Below are 17,417 nucleotides of genomic sequence, written 5' to 3'. Positions count from 1 at the left end.
GTATCAGAAAGGCAACGAGTGGAAAGGGCAACTTAAAATAGTGAAAATACATCCCTTCTCAAACTGTTTTATCCAGACTGATGTTTATAATCTCACGTAAGAAGATAGAAATAAAATTAAAATTAATTTCTCTAATGACCTCTGTACTTACGTAAGTACTATAATTTACTTACACGGTACTAAGTATAATTTTAATTAAGGATTGCGACTGCTTTAACTGAAAAGAAGTATTTTACACTCTTAAGTTACACTCTTCTTACTTACTCTTACACTCTTCTTATCAAACATCTGACTAAAGCCTACTCGATGAAAAAATATAACTCATGTGATAAGAAACACATAGTGAAATCGAGGTAGTCGTAAGTCTTAAAATTGAATAGGAAGTACATTATCTTGAAGTAGGTATAAAGCAATGATTAAAAGCTGAACGCAATCTGCTCAGAAGACTAGCAATGGAACGAGATTTCCTGTTGACCTTTTTAACAAAGACAACAATAAACGCACAAGTTGGTATCCAGAGGGTGTTCACAACAACACTGTAATGGGGTCAGGAATCGAGTCTCAGACGCAATATAAGCTGTAGAAACTTGACATAAATTAAAAATATTTACAAGATATCGCATAATACAATGTATATTAAGTAATAGGGTTAAGTGTCTCATTAAGGCTGAAGGCGATTACATAATATTGGAACACTGTTTCCAATGAACTGCAATAAAATATAAAAAGAAATTATTTTATATTGTAATTTTTTTAATTGTGGCTGACTTTTCTATAACATCCTTAATGAAGTAACAATAACAAGGACGAATATTCATTATTTGCTTCATATTGAATATCTGGGTATAATACATGTACTGAATATACCTATTATATTGCGTTATTTCAAAAGTAACCTTTTCACCTATAATACTGAAATTCAATACTTGAATTTTCCGCAACATTCTCTTCGACTATTCCGCTCAGTTTTTCGGACGTGAATCAAACGGTTCGCGTGATCGTACTCGTTTAAAGCAACCTACTCGATGCGGCAACTTCACTATGTATGCGAGCTTTTTATAGCAACGTAATAACTAGCTTTTCGTTCGAGACACCTCCGTAATTTCAGTTTTGATTCGTTTACTAATGGTCGTGTACGTAAACGCCGGTTGAATTTTAACTTTTTGTAACGTGTGATTAAATATAAATTGTACAATGGCTGGCTTTAGTTTACAAATCAATATTACTTACAAGCGATGGAACATCACATAAAATACAATATTTTATCATAATTGGTTCAAATCTTTTAAATTCTTTTGATCCAAGTATTTCTTTAAGTAGGTTGTATGCGATCATCTATTAATATTATTATTTATATTAAATAATTTCAAAAAGTAATAATAGATAATAGATAATACTATTTTTGTAAATATTCTCTTAAGAATGATATTTAATAAGACAGTCCAAGGTTAAAACTAAACAAACAGCGGGGTCTACAAGATTCAATTAATATATTTTGACGATGCTAACATGTATAATTATTGTTTATTAACCCGGCGTCATTGAGGTTGGGTCAAAATGACCCGGCTTGTTTATAATTTACGATATCTTTGTAATTACGTGCACGATTGTGCTGTTCTTTGTAGTAGCTGGAGCTAAAAATGTGCATTAAACGTTTTGGAAGTGAAATCCTTTCGACGTCGAGTGTACTGGGAGCTACACGCGTGTATTTTCGAAAAAGGTAAATATGACCCATCCTCACAATTGATGTAACAATTTCGCGCCATGGCTAAGTTATCGATTTTTACTGTTGTGTATGATTTCTTGGTGTCTGCAAACATTTTTTTTGCTTGTTTCTGTGAATTTAATGTTTTTGTTTGTCCAACAGGTACTTATTATAAAATAGGTACTATAAACGGATATAACAGAAAATATCACGTATCATGGCGGGTTTAGACTCTTGTCTGACTCAGACTTACCTTATTATGATGATGAAGTTGAAGAAGAGGATCATGTTAGATTGCAGAGTGTGTTTTAAGGGGAGAAAAGCGAAAACCCGAATTCAATACCTATTACAATAAAACTAAATATGGGGTTGACGTCGCTGATGAACTTTGCGCCTCATATGATGTGAGTCGTAACTCCAAAAGGTGGCCCCTGACAATTTTTATGCCATGTTGGACACACAGGAATTAATGCGCTTATAATACGTCGCATAAATAAAAACAAACCAAGCGATAAGCAACGTAATTTTTTGAAAAACTAAGGTCTGCTCTGGTCTGAACATTTGAAAATTCGCCAGGAATTGAATCGATAGCAACGACAAATGGGCAAAAGAATCAGAGAATTTATTAGTGGATCATCAGAGGAGCCACCTTCAATCCCCGCAAAAGATGTTAAGTGTGTCCGGAAAAAAAAATAGTAAAACAAAACATTTTTGTCAAGCTTGCCCTAAATTTATTTGTTCTGAGCGCATCATGTCTTTCTGTATTGATTTCATTTACAACGAAGATTCTAATAAGCTTTGGTAAAGTTTTTTTCGAATATATTAGACTTATGTTTATAAAAATACTATTTGTAACCAAAATTACTGGTTAATAGCGTAGTAATGACATGAAAACGTAAGATGTCTATATTTTGTTCCTATTTTTATGAGTTTATGTCAAAGTTGATTAAAGTGAATAAAACGTTGGTTAATTATTATTTTTATTTTATATTATCAAAACCAGAATACCTTTATCCTATATTAATAACACAGAATACTAATTTTCTTAAAAAGTTTAGAAATACCAACTATAATATATATGGGTAATTTTGACCCACCTCAACGTTCGCGTATCTGTTTTCTACCACAATGACGTCGGGTTAAGAAAGTTATGCTGGTGGGTGTACAAGTAAACAACATCAAGCAGATGCCAAATCTCTTAAATATTCCGAGATGAGAGAGTTTCCAAGTAACCCGTAATTTCATTATATTACTTCACTTCGTACGTTTAATTTTTGTTTTTAATCTTTTGCATAATTTACCATAACACTGAAATAAAACGAGATAGCAAATATTAAAGCAAAAACACAATTGCATCGTTATCTAGGCAACATTTTCGTATACAAATTGAATATCTGAGTGTCTGAGCGCAATGATGTCCCAATGCAGCGATATTCTGGATACAATTGCAACATTCAATAGAAATGCAATTTTTATTTATACTTGCTCTTATACGCAGTCGAAGTACGTATATAGTGCACATAAGGGTGAATTTGATATCGTAAATGCACGCTCGAATCGTACAATTTTTTCCTTGAACTTCCTTGAGATTGTGGAAGTAAAAGGTACGCAAATAGCACAATATTCAAGGGATTCGAATCTATCTTCCATTCTTATAGAACTAGTTTGAATTTTATTGAACAAAGCTATTAATTTATATCTCATATTAATTAACGATTTTAATTTAATTCAGTGAAGCAAAAGATCGTGTGGAATCTGGTATGTCCAAGAATGACATGCTCGCACTTGACCAAAGTGGTGTATTATAATAGATAATTATTATAACTTATAACAAAGCAATGTGAGGCTTAAAATCAATTCCCATGTCCATTGTCTAGTGTTTAAATAGTACGCACAAACGATTTCTTTGAAACAGTGGGTAGATGTATTCGTGTACATTATGTCAATAATGTCTGTCTATACAATTAGCACTCGATAAAGTCTGATCTGTTTCCGAGAATCTCTGTGTCCCAATCACATTTAGTTAAATACAGGTATCGGACCCACTCGTGAACTAGCAGTGTTAAATGCTAAATCTATAATATAAAAATGAATACCAAAATGTGTTGGTAAGCGCATAACTTGAGAACGGCTGAACCGATTTCGATAATTCTTTTTTTATTATATTCCTTGAAGTACTAGGATGGTTCTTATGTAGAGAAAACGTAAATATGTACCACGGGCGAAGCCGGGTCGGGCCGCTAGTATAATATATAAATTGCGATCTCTAAACCACCAACGCGACGTAAAAAAAACACCAGTATTTTAGTACAGAAAATTGTACAAATGTATATTTTTTTATTAGGCTGCTTGTTAAGCAGTCTATTTTTCCTTCCAATTGTCTTCATAAAAGTTATTAATTTTCAGTTTATTCACCTTGATTATTGATGGTATTAGATTTGAAATAAATGAAATACAGGTAACGTTAATTGCTACAAGATAATATTTTTTAAACAATACATCAATCAATAGATATTTTAATATTAATATCACCTTACATAAAATACTATATGATGCTTATGATTGACACCGAGAAGCCCTCTAATGACCAAAATTAAATCTAATTATAAATCAATCACGATTTTCGGTGTCATAGCACCAATTAACTATAATCCATCATTAATTGGAATTTTTGACACGCGGCTTCTTAACGGTCTCTGTTGAGTTTTGAATTAACATTTTGTAAAACGTGGTTTGGTAGTTAGTCACCTGTGCCATATAACCGTTGATTACTCTAACAATAATTTATTTGTATTAGTAGTTTGTATCTAAAAGTATTTTTGCATGTTCAAAACCAAGAAAAGTTTAATATACGTAGACTAGGTTTGGGTAAAAGGTACCTTACCTATAGGAATTTGCCATACATAATTGAGATTACGATTATGATAATTAACTCATTTATGAGGAACATACTGAACACTTAAGAGGATCTTTTATAAACTGAACTAGCTGCTCCGCGCGGTTTCACCCCCGTGGCTCCACCCCTGTTGATCGTAGCGTGATGATATATAGCCTATAACCTTCCTCAACAAATGGGCTATCTAACACCGAAAGAATTTTTCAAATCGGATCAGTAGTTCCCGAGATTAGCGCGTTCAAACAAACAAACAAAATCTTCAGCTTTATAATATTAGTATAGATTGGAAGATTTTTTTCTATATAAAATGAGTCATCATCTATCAAGTCCAGCTTTTTCTAAATAAAAATTCACCTATATTCATTAACTAGGTCACATTAGGTAAGCGCTCCAGCTGAATGGAGAAGGTCAAAAATTATCATAATGCATGCCTCGTTTCCATGATTTTGAGTATAAATTAAGGAATATGGAGGCTCAATTTACTGAATACATTTTCAAAGGAATATAAAAGACGTTATACCCTAAAGCTCACTCAATGGTAATATTAACCATAGAGTAATATAATATAAACTCGCTGTTTGTATTCTGTATACAAACACAATTCGTTAATTATATTAACCGACGGTTTTGATCACATAATTATTCCAGTGTATTCGCTATAGAGTTCGGGAACGAGTTATTTGCAAATTTATGGTGAAATTTGCGATAAATAACGACAAAATTATAATTGGAACGAAATTGAAAAATGGAAGCAATAATAAAACCAAATTAAATAAATAAAAACAGGAAAAGAATGCTGCCATTGAAAGGTAGATTTAATTACGCAAATCATTGACCTGTATTCATTATAACAAGATGTATAAAATCAACGATGACGGCTCTGAAAGTAACTAATGTGATTGGATGTTGTCAATCGAACTTGTTATGCATTCGGCAGAGATGGAAATGAGCACGTCACAATAGAATTCATACAGCATATAACTGAATACTGATGTTAAGGCTTTGTGCTGGGGATTGAGTTTTGCTGTTTCGTTTAGTCTTTTTGAAGTTGTACATGCTTTACATACTTTGCGCCTTGCGGTGTTCTAAATTTTGAGATCTACGTTTCTTGTTTTGACACGATGTATCGGCACAGCTTTGAACGGTTATTAAGAGTTTAGATATAAGTATTTGTGCTGGTTTTTATCTTAACGCTATTTAATATCCGACTAAGGTCATAATGACGCGGACGGAGCGAAGTGAATATGTTCCTCCTGACCGAACTTCTCTAGAAAGCTTATGCACACAGCACAAATAATACCTATTATAATGAACAATTACTGTGTTTCCCATATTTCAACAAATCCATAGGTCGACCGTCGATATGACCGGGAGAGATCAGGCGCAAAACGAACAGTGTTCCGTTCTCTTCAAACTTCATGAGTCATGACTGTTATTGAAATATAAAAATTTCAAATTACATTTTTACTCATACATCGTATATTATTGAAAATGGTAATCATACTAAAACTAGGTTACAATGGATATAAATAAACATAGCTGTACATTGGCTTTATTTACGCATCCAAAATGTACATTTATCTCCTTCCGTTGAAGCGCCTTTAAGAGCAATTAATAAAATATTAATTCGTTTCACAGATAACATTTATAAATTATGTATAGAGCAAACAGAGAAGTCCAATTAACTGAGCCGAGATAAATGTTGGCACTAAACGGGAGCCAGTTTAGTCAGTGGTTTTACTTCGTTATATTTTTTTTAGAATTCCGCTTTGCTTTTAAACGTGAATGTTTAAATCATTCATTATTTTATTTTGTAACAGCAGTAGTATATAGTAATTACTATCTGTATGCAAGATATAATATTATATTATTAAGATAAGAATTAACGAATACTTATCGCGAGTGTGGTTACAAACCTATTCATTCGCTGATATTTTGACGAAGATAATAATCCGAGGTATCCATTTTGAAACACTCTAATATTAAATTATTCAAAACTCAGAACAAAAACATAAATAGGTAATTCAGAACGTAAAATCAATCAAAAAAGTATCTATAATAAGATGTACCATTTACATATTATGAATATGATTAGCATGGACGTATAAAAAAAGACGGACGCCGTATTACGAACAAACAACGTGAAGCCACCATAGTAAGCTAGCGATCGTGTAAAGACAATAAACAAGCACACACTCTCACCATAGTAAGCTAGTCGGCCGCCATTATGTCGTGAACTACCGACTGATTAACTGCGTCACTGTTTCACAAAAAATATTTAAAATGCCGTCTTGCGTGGTTAAATGGTGTCGCAACAGTACAATTTTAAATAACAAAACACGAGGGATTACATTCCACAGGGAAGCAAGTTATTTCTTTTATGTTTTAATGCCAAAATTATTACGGCAAAATTTATAGAACAAGATACAGCCGCCATTGTCAACAGGACAGCTGTTGACATGGCAACATGGCACACACACATGGATGTTTCGCCGCCATTACTAGGCTTCACTCAATCTTTAGGCGATATACCGTCCGTCTTTTTTTATACGTCCATGATGATTAGATAATATTTGAAGGTAGCAAGATAAAAAAAAATTCGCCCGTTTTTATTTAATCTGTCAACGTTTAACATACAGAACCACAATTTCGAATCACCCGCTACCGTCTTCGTTTCATTAAATTACTTTTGTAATGAATAAATGTATTACACGGGGGATTCCTTTCTTTACTTTTTTCCTTCCTTATTTTATTATAAACCGTAGAAAAGTGTCTTATGCTTTAAGTTATTTTTTATCTAGGGCGTAATAAATTTCATCCCGGTTCTCCCTTTATGAATTAATTTTAAATGTAAATGAACTGGCTTCAGTATCGTGTCCCTAATCGTATAATGAATAGAAATGACAAAGAGGAATCTTTAATAACTAAAGCAAACAATTTCTGTCTATGTAGGTTCCATGTCAAATATTTAAAATGAATTATTGCCGAAATTGAGAAGTATGTAACATCATAATTATTACCTATCGTATTAACTTGCCAAGTTAGGTGTGAAAGGGATAAAAACATACAGGCGTCATTCAACGTCATATTTTCTTGTTACAAGTTAATGTTCATACTGAAATCTCCAGTGTATTAGATATAAGCTTCTTGGTATTACCTATTACAAAGAAAACATCAAAACAATGCACATATATTTGTTAAATTGTATGACATTTAAAAATTATTCTTATATTTAGATAATATTTTGATCAAATTAAAAAAGTTTAATTATTACAATGTTATTTATTTGAATTATAATAATAATATTATAATCTGTAGAATGTCATGAAAATTGTCTATAGTCTGTGGTCAATAAAAAAAATGTGCGGTGCGCGGGAAATGAATAAAGATGTGTCAAATTAAATTAAAGTTTTTTGTGTATTTAATAAAGCGTTGTTAAATTAAAATTGGTATGTACTTTAAGGTTATTAATTTAATAATGCGTCACACCAATGATTAAGCGAAGAAACGAGGACGGCGTGCTATTAATATTTAATTCTACCCGTTATATAGAAGTGAGTGAGTAATGTTGCCAAAAAGTTAAATGATGGGTAATCAAAGTTCGTATTATTTTAAATAAATAAACTTTCGTATTAAAAATTACTTCTACTTATAATATATAATAATCAGTTTAATTAAAAAAAAACAAAGACTTTTCTTTTGTTTTTGCACATACGTTAGGTTACATAGAATGGAAAATAAGTTGTTGTTGCGCTGCATGTTTTGATTTTAAACGAGTACTTAAAGAAAAAGAAGTCCTTCCCATATTTATTTCATACTGTATTTTATGTCCATGGCAAACATTTTTTGTTCGAAGTAGCTCGAAGTGTCACTTTGGTAGTTTTGCCGTACTAACACTTTGCTAGTTGACTTGACACTCATATATTTTACTCTTACAGTATCAACAGTGGATGTGGACGCAGTGCTTGGTCGGACTGCTTCTCTGCCGTGTGACGTCACACCCGATGGCAACGAGGACAGAGTCTACATGGTGCTATGGTTTCGGAAGAGTGGCGGGAAACCGATATACAGGTATTTCAAATTATTTTTTTTATAAAACCTTTGGTAAAACTGTACATTATAGGGCGTGGAATTTGGGGGTAGTGGGGGGTGGAGAGAGGGGGGGTGGGTACTAGGAACTTCCCCTGTAAAGGGGGGGGCGCGAAAATTAATAGTTTTCGAGATATTTACAAATTAAGTTTTGGTCCGCCTAAAGCAAAGGGGGCGCAAAGTAAGGACTTAGAAAATTTTTGATCTAAAGTGAAAATTGTATAGGAATCATAAAATACATAATTTTTATTCAAAACGCTAAAATAAGCATGTTTTATAAAAAAAACTTTTTCTCTAAAATATAAAATGGCCGAGATATTCGCCCTCAAAGATTGATGATAAAACCTAACCTAACCCTTTCCCTATCTCCTCATGTCTTTTTTATATTGTCTCAGACACTGCCTTAGCTCCGGCGCTACGGGAAGTGCAGCCCTTCCGCCCTTGCGTGACAAAGCACGGTCGCCCGTACTCCACTTCGCAGCTTCAGCTTATTGGTCGCCTTCGGCGACCAGCCTCAGCCGCTCCGCTCCGCACGGCTCCCGAGCTTTGTCACGGCGGGCGAGGGCTGCTCTCCCTCCGCGCCTCCGGCTTTTTACATACACTCTAGGGGTAGGGCAAACAAGACCACGTGGAATTCGGGGTTGACAGCTTCGGTTCTGTGGCAAGTCTTATGATAATGCAATGCTTATTTTAGCGTAACGTTTTTTAGCTAGATTCGGACTTTCGCAGCTTAATATTGAATACATAATATTCCATCATTGAAAAAATTTACATTTTACAATCCGTCATGTATCTTGGTAATTATCAAGTTTAGAGAAAAGTTGCCCCAACAAAACATGCTTTTATTAGCGTAATCTTTACGATAAAACAATAATAAATAGGATAGTCCGCTAAACGGATGAATAAAATAAATTAGTCGTCCGATTACCGGATGAATAAAATAATTTAATCGTCCGATAACATCTATTTATCTATATAGTTAGGTTATCGGGGTTTCTTTAGAGAACTGCCGCACGTATTATAGGTTTTTTGTGGGGGGAGGAGGGCACACGTAGGTATTTGATTTTTTTTTGCGCGTCGACGGAGCCCCGCTTCGCGGGGCTCCTATTTCTGTGTAGTTTTTTTTTTAAAGAAACCTAACCTAACCTAACCTAACGGCTAACCTAACCTAAACTAGATTTTTTTTGCGCGTCGACGGAGCCCCGCTTCGCGGGGCTCCTATTTCTGTGTAGTTTTTTTTTTAAGAAACCTAACCTAACCTAACCTAACGGCTAACCTAAATTATTTTTAATGTTGTTGTTAAAAAATATACAAATTTCATAAATAAAATTTAAATTATAATATTTTTTTTGTTAGATAGAAATGTTTTACCTGAAATGAAACGCGTTTGACAATCGCTGTAGGTCAATTTGACACTGTCATAACAGTAAGTTCGCGTTTCAAAGATAAAATGGAGTAAAATTTTCCGATTTTCAAAAATTCGTGACTCAAAAACAAAAAGTTTTCGCGCTGTGAAATTTCAGATTTAGGTTCCATAGGACAATAGCTAACCACAAAAAAAATTACGACTCTCAACTCCACGCCCTATAATGTACAGTTTAGCCAAACCTTTAGACTGAAACTACATATTATATTAGTTATGTAAATTGTATAATAGACGACTGATATGATATTTTTAATAGAAAGGCATAACATAACTGGGTGTTAGGACCAATTTCAAACATTTTCATTCTTGTCTCAGATTACTGAGAAGACTTATTGTGGTAAAACGATAGTTTGTTCAATTCTTCCAATTTATTCTTAAGTATATAAATTGTATGGGTGTTTCAATATAATTGAATAACAAACTTCGCGATTTTTAAGGAAATTCGATTGCGAATGTTGAATACACATTTAATTAATAATATTAAGACGGGGCTAATGAACCGTTCGAACACCTTAAGTGGATGAACGGAAGCCGAATAGAGTCGATCCAATTAGCATTTAGAAAATAACAAGGAAACACACTTAAGATGTTTTACAATGAAATTACACTTGATTTGAACGGACTTCCATCCTTTATTAGAGCACCTTTGTCCCTGACTGAACCGCGGGCAGCGTCACTCAATCGTAAACAGAGAATTAGCCCCTGAAAGCTCTTAGGAAATCCATTACCCATTGTCCTGTTAAATTCTAATCTTGTGGAGAAAATGTGGACCGTTTAAATAAGATACTGCAGGGAAAAAAGTGTATACCGTCCTTTATACCTACACGAATATAATGACTTCCAATTAGGATTATTACATCGTGTCTTCAGGAAAAATAATGTATTTTATCCTACTAATACAATATTATACGACGTGGATTACGACCTCCAATACTTTAGAAAATAAATACTTACTTTTAATATGTTTTTTTGTAGTATGTTTAAAATCGTATATTATTGATTCAATACATTGATATCACATTGATATAAAATTTTATGAAAAAGGTCTTGTTATAAAATAAAACGCCAAAAATTTAAAGGTATGTTAGTGGTTGCGTAAGTTATATCGTGAAAACATTATCGACCACCCATTATATGAAACTGGGATGAAATCTATTGTTATGGATATGCGTTTGGTTTTAAAAGTCGCGTCAGAATAATTTTTCATGTATATACGAAACATTTAGTATGACATGATACCCTTAAAGCTTTTCTGTCACTTTTTTAGTACATGTACTTATTGCCGTGTAAATCTTGAACGTTCCAAAAAATCTAGAAAATTGACTACGTTGGAGAAAGTACGATAACAATCCTTTATTTTTCTCCTACATGCCAATTATAGAGAACATTTCGTTCGTGTGCTAGGTGACTGTTGAATTTAGGGATTCCCGGAATTAGTGATGGTTTATGTTTCTGGTCAATAATAGCTTTAATGAAATAGTTTCCATGTTTGATTGCTATTGATTTAACTTTCAGGTGAGATAAACTGTTGTTTTTGCTCTAAAGATTATGAAATATTCAAATAATTCTAAGACAAAATATTAGAAATATAGCTGGTCCGTTTTTTGGGACAGTGCCGTAGATACAGGTAACTAAGAACCCATTGGCATGTCCCAAGAAACGGACGTTGCCATGATTCGTACTTTAAAAAAATATCACTTTTATGGGAATTTCTTGCTTTAGAGTCTTTAATTATATGTAGAATTATTTTTAATTAAGTTCAAAATGACGAATAAAATCTAAGACCATTTAAATCCAACAGATTTAAATGGTCTTAGATTTTATTCGACAATAGAACCGGGAGTTCCTCAACCTCCACATGCATTTCGTCTAAATGTCCTAATTATCGGCCAAATATCACTTCACATTTTAGAAAAACCATTATTATTTGTATTAAATGAAACCAAAGGTTGCTTGACACGAAATAATAAATGTTATTTAACATTCCACACAACTAAATAGTATGTTTGAGCTCCAAAGGGCTCAATTATCATTTGTTAGGTATTTAGTTAAAATTGAAGAATTTTTTGTTATAATAGATAGTGAAAATACTGTGATACAATAAAACAATAAAATGCTACTTGAAATTGTTTTCAATTGTGTTATATTAGGTGAATTTTATTTTTTTTCATTCTTATTTTATAAGCTGTATGACAGCGTTGTCCGTTTTTTGAGACAGCAATGAAGACGGGGTTCTTGGCAAAGGCCGTTTTAACGGACATCCTGAAAAACCTACTTTCAGAAAATTTGTTTTATTTTTTTCTCTACTATAGTATTTTTTAATCAATAACTATCACTAAAACCAATTCAGGTCATATCTGGGTACATTATTTCAGGGCTTGCCGTGTTAAGGGTTAAAAGTTGCAAATATCCCTTCTATCTAATTTTTGATTCGTTGCCAATACACTTATACCTACGTATATTATATTTAAGAAATATACCTTCTTGTTATGGATTTTATTGTTTCTGAACGACAATTGTTAACGATGTAAATATTGCTAATAATGCAGTCTGCATTGTAAATAATCTACTTATTAAATTATGGAACTGAATTTTAATTGTGCTGCATTTCAAAGGCGCAGCAGTATTATTTTTTGCTCTGAATTATAATTCAGAGACATAATATTATATAGGATATTATAGACATAATATATCGTATTGTCTATGCAAAAATTATTATAGTATTTAGTAGTTGGCTTTTTGTTGTCATTTTATGCATTAAATCGTTAATAATAAGCAAAAATGAACGAACAACGATGTAACACATTCGTTTTTATTATTATAAGAACACATTTTTGTATATTACCTACATTATATTGCAAACAAATATGGTAGCGAAAGAAAAACCTTATTTTTCGGTTAAGACATGATGTCACATTTTACAAGGATAATGCCTCCATAAAAAGCGTCATCTTTATTGTTTTTACCTAAAAATAATCTCGCAAAGCCCATTTCTGTATAAATTAGGTAAAGGTTGGAAAAATGAGAAAACGTACACTGTCCGGAAATTGAAAAACTTCCCAGTCTCCTTATTTTATCCTAGAATTGGACAGGTATTTGTGTCTGTCTGAAAATAAATTGATCACGCATTATCTGACCATTTACGCACCTTTATTGAGAAAGCGTTATTTTCTTTATATATTTTCTAGGAATAACAGATAAAATATACTTAAAGGGTTGCAATATGGTTGCAATTAAACGGTTCCAATGTGTCAACGGCGCATTTCATATACCCCTTCTGGCTTCTGATTATATTAACAAAGTTTGTACTCATTCGACGGGTATGGTAGTTGACTTACCTAGATTAAACTTACAAACACGTCCAAAACCTTCTACAATTTTTTTGCACTTAATAATAACGAAAACTAATGATTGACATGCATATTTTGTTAATATTTTGTTAACAGTTTCGACGTTCGAGGGCGGTCTTTCAACAAAGCCTTACAATGGTCAGACCCGGCTGCATTCGGTCCGCGAGCCTACTTCGCTACCGTGACGCGCCCTGTGTCCCTCACTCTTAGTTCTGTACAGCTGGATGATGAAGGAGTGTATAGATGTCGAGTGGATTTCAAGAACTCGCCTACTAGGAACTTCCAAATTCGATTGACTGTTATTGGTAAGTGATTTATATAATAACGAATGTTTAGAAGTTTAAAGTCAGTTCCTATTTAATGTTCACTATGATGCTGTTTTACCACTACGAATACGTATACGGAAACCTGCTCCTTTTTATGGCTATGGCGTATTAGTATTTTTTATTTTATCTTCAAAATTTTCTTTGCAAAATTAAATGCATCCCACGAAGTCCAATCATTAATTCCAAACATCGACATTATTCATCAAGGTCAAGTAATATTCTCTGTCATAACCATTCCGCGGCAATTCAAAAAACGCTCCCTAATTGCAAAAACAAATTTGAACGAAGCGACACAATAAATAAAATTAGGAAAAGTTCGAAATGAAAATTTTCCAAGGTGGCGAAGTGGAATCAATTTAGTCATTATGGATGAATCGTGGGTAACATCCCGTAGACATTTTAATTATGAACTGTCGTTCGGGATTCCGGGCTTATTCAGACAACGCCACGATCCTGGGAACGATGACGCAGACGAAATCTGCGGGAGACAGCCCGATTTTGAAAGGAAATTAGATTTGAATAGATAAAAATGTTTCTTAGCTATCAATTCGGGTTTTTCGTTAATTTAGTCCATGCGCAGACGACAGACTATCCGTGACGCACTTTTTAGTCTGTGAAAATAGAACCTATGAAATTATATGCAGTAACGCACACGACGCGCAAAAAGTCCGGCGCACAAAAAATCCGTGTAATTCGGGCAGACCGCACCGCGCCGCTCCGCACAAAAGTGTGTGAAAAGAATTGAACGTTTGCTTCAACGCGCGCTAACGCAGACGGCGCACACTTTACACGATTTCCATAGCGTCTACGTCCCTACAGCTCTGCCGACAAAATGATCGAAGATGTGCGTCGTGTGCGTTGAGTCTGTGAAAAATCCGCGACCGACTTTTTGCGCGCCATGCAGACTTTTTGTGCGCCGCAGACTCGATCGCACAAAAAGTGTGCCGTCTGCGCAGGGCCTTATCATTTAACTAGATATTTATTTGATGGCTATCAAAAACAGTTAAGTTTTAAATTAGTTTTCTAAATATTATTTATAAAAAAAAATATTTTAATTGCAATATTATATTCGTATATTAATTAAACGTACTTCTAATTACGGTTATGAATATCTCAGAACGATAAATAGCCAGCGAAATGGCAAGCTGCGCCAGGTCTTTCAAAAGAATTACCCTATTCAAAACGAAAGACGCAAAGAGATGGGGAAGTAAATTTCTTAAGAACAAAGAATTTTAAAAGCCTACATTCCATATATGCAACTCCATTGAAACCCATTAAGCGGCCTGTACCAAGAGGTAATTTGCGAGGATCTTTTGTTAGTAAAGAAACGGCCCTCACAAAGGGAACTTGGTAATCAGGTGTGTTTATAACGTCGTAAAATTTTCATTTCTGTATAATTTGTTTGGGAGCTTCTATTAATCGTTTGTAATAAAATCGAATATTGTTGTAATGTGTACCTTTATTGATGGTTATTAGCGGCGAACATTTATATTCCTAATGAAGTTTATTAGGTACTTTTTATTGAACAAAATTGCTATTAATAAAATTAATAACCCTCAGTTATTTAATCGGAGGTCTCTATCTTTAGGAGGAATAATTATTTCAATTACGAAGAGGTTATTGAAATAAATTAATACTTATTCTAAAAAGAAATAATTCATCGATATAATATTTTCCCTTTAATTTTTTTATGGGGTTGACCTATTTGGACTGATAAAGATCCCAAACAGACAATCTCATTAAACAATAAATTTACGGCGTTGTAAATCTACTTATTAATGTCGGCTTTTAAGCTTTATTCAGCCATAAGTCCTCATCGTTTCAGAAATTACTCGTACGTGCATAATAAACCAGCTTATTTTGGTAGCCGATGCATTAATTAAAGTAATACTTTATCATTCATTATAGCGAAAATCACGATGAATGTGTGATAATATTGTAGTTGGGAATTTATGCGATAGTTTAACTGAATAACGGATTCCTTTTGAAGGAATCGTAAAAATATCTGTGTGGATATTTACGATTCCGGGTAATATAAACAAGTTTAAGGCTTTATTGTAAAATTTAATTGTTAAATAAAAAAAGACGTGTGGCACTCGGGGACTGCCGCGGTGAAGCTATTGCATAGCATGCCTTCAAGCCACACCTCCGTGTCCGTCGGAGTAGGGAGCGTGAGGTTTTTTCGTTACGGAATTTCTCGATTAGGTCCCCGCGCTCAAGGCCCGCGATAGAAGCTATGCAATAGCTTAATAATTATCCCAATGTATCTAAACCACATAAAACTCTGAATCGATTCTTAATAAGCAATTTTTTTTTATAATAATATTTTATTATGAGTGAGGCATGTTTGCAAATTTAAATAGTGCAATTCATATTAAATGTTTGTATTTTTTCTCTAAGCTAATAAGGCATTCCTTTCTGCCGTCGAATAACATTCCGGCTCAATTTCATAAGGCGCAAGATGGGAGTTAGCCTTGTTATTACATTAATATTTTTGTACCTTTTTCAAGTGCATTCCGAATTTATGAAATAGTTTTCGTTTACATCTTTATAGCACATTTTAACACTATTAAAATAGCTTTAGACAAGTTCTTTGTAATAAAAATCTGGTTAAAATGATATTGAACTTGGATAACAACTATATTATGTGTAAAAAATCGGAGGGTAGTTTAATAAAAGTTTTGTTGCAGTACCACCACATCAAATGTTGTTATACGATAAATCTGGTGCCGACGTGTCGGGGGTTGTTGGTCCTCTCGAAGAAGGTTCAGCGCTGGTTTTAGTTTGTGAAGTACGCGGAGGTAAGAGTTATAAGATAAGAAATGAATGTATAGAGTATAGACCAATTAAATAACTTGTTTTAATTAGTCGGGAGTAAGACAATTCTCTTAAGCTCCATTTTCCAGACGAGCTGTAGGTATCTTGCATAATTTACTAAATGGACTTATGAAAATTACCTATGTCTTACAAAGTAATATTTTTCATTTAATTAAAACAATAAACGAACAAATGAAAACTGAATATTAGTTTCAGCATAATTCTTGTATTAAACTAGGATTACATTGTCATATAAAAATCCAAGATATGCGCTGTGCTAGTACGAATGTTATGGTAATATGAATTTTTTTTCGATTTTTCCATCGATGCATAATATTGTTTTTGACAAATTTAATACTGGCATTTCCAGTTAGCATTAGCACAATAAATCGTGTAGATTGGCCCATATATACACATTGAATTCAACTGCTGTGAATCGTATTGGCGTTGGTAACGATTAGATCATCAATCACAGTTTTCATTTCACAACGAATGCGGTGCAAACGATGTATCCGATAATAGTTATTGGTAGTAACGAGTCCCTTTCACATTCTATTTTAATACCTACCCGCAGGGAATAAGAGCTATATTTGTATCCTGCAATTGTTTTTGAACATTCATTGTTCGGGTTTATGTAGTTGTACACAAAGTACATTTAAATTAGTAAAACATGAGAGGGCTAGAGTGATAACACCGTTAATGTTGTTTCAATCTAATAAACATGTCATTGCCGCTTTACAAGTGCAATGAAACTAATAATGAATTGGAATAGAGTTAGTTCAGCAAGAAGTTGCAATTGTTTTCAGGC

General features: G+C 33.4%; 1 protein-coding gene across 1 annotated transcript in view; it reads left to right on the top strand.

Annotated features, from left to right (window-relative positions):
* LOC149480418 (neural cell adhesion molecule 1-like) overlaps nt 1-17,417 on the top strand; it is a 97,963-nt gene that overhangs the window by 60,474 nt on the left and 20,072 nt on the right. The window contains exons 3-5 of the mRNA XM_089706323.1: nt 8,540-8,672; nt 13,563-13,771; nt 16,483-16,593. Of these exons, the coding sequence (XP_089562449.1) occupies nt 8,540-8,672; nt 13,563-13,771; nt 16,483-16,593 (453 nt within the window). The remainder of the gene's footprint in view (nt 1-8,539; nt 8,673-13,562; nt 13,772-16,482; nt 16,594-17,417) is intronic.

Source organism: Colias philodice, chromosome 18, assembly GCF_061535455.1.
Source record: "Colias philodice isolate Cphi_HAF_F1 chromosome 18, ilColPhil1 Martin Lab GWU primary, whole genome shotgun sequence".
Classification (NCBI taxonomy): domain Eukaryota; kingdom Metazoa; phylum Arthropoda; class Insecta; order Lepidoptera; family Pieridae; genus Colias; species Colias philodice.
This window is presented reverse-complemented; position numbering and strand designations above follow the sequence as displayed.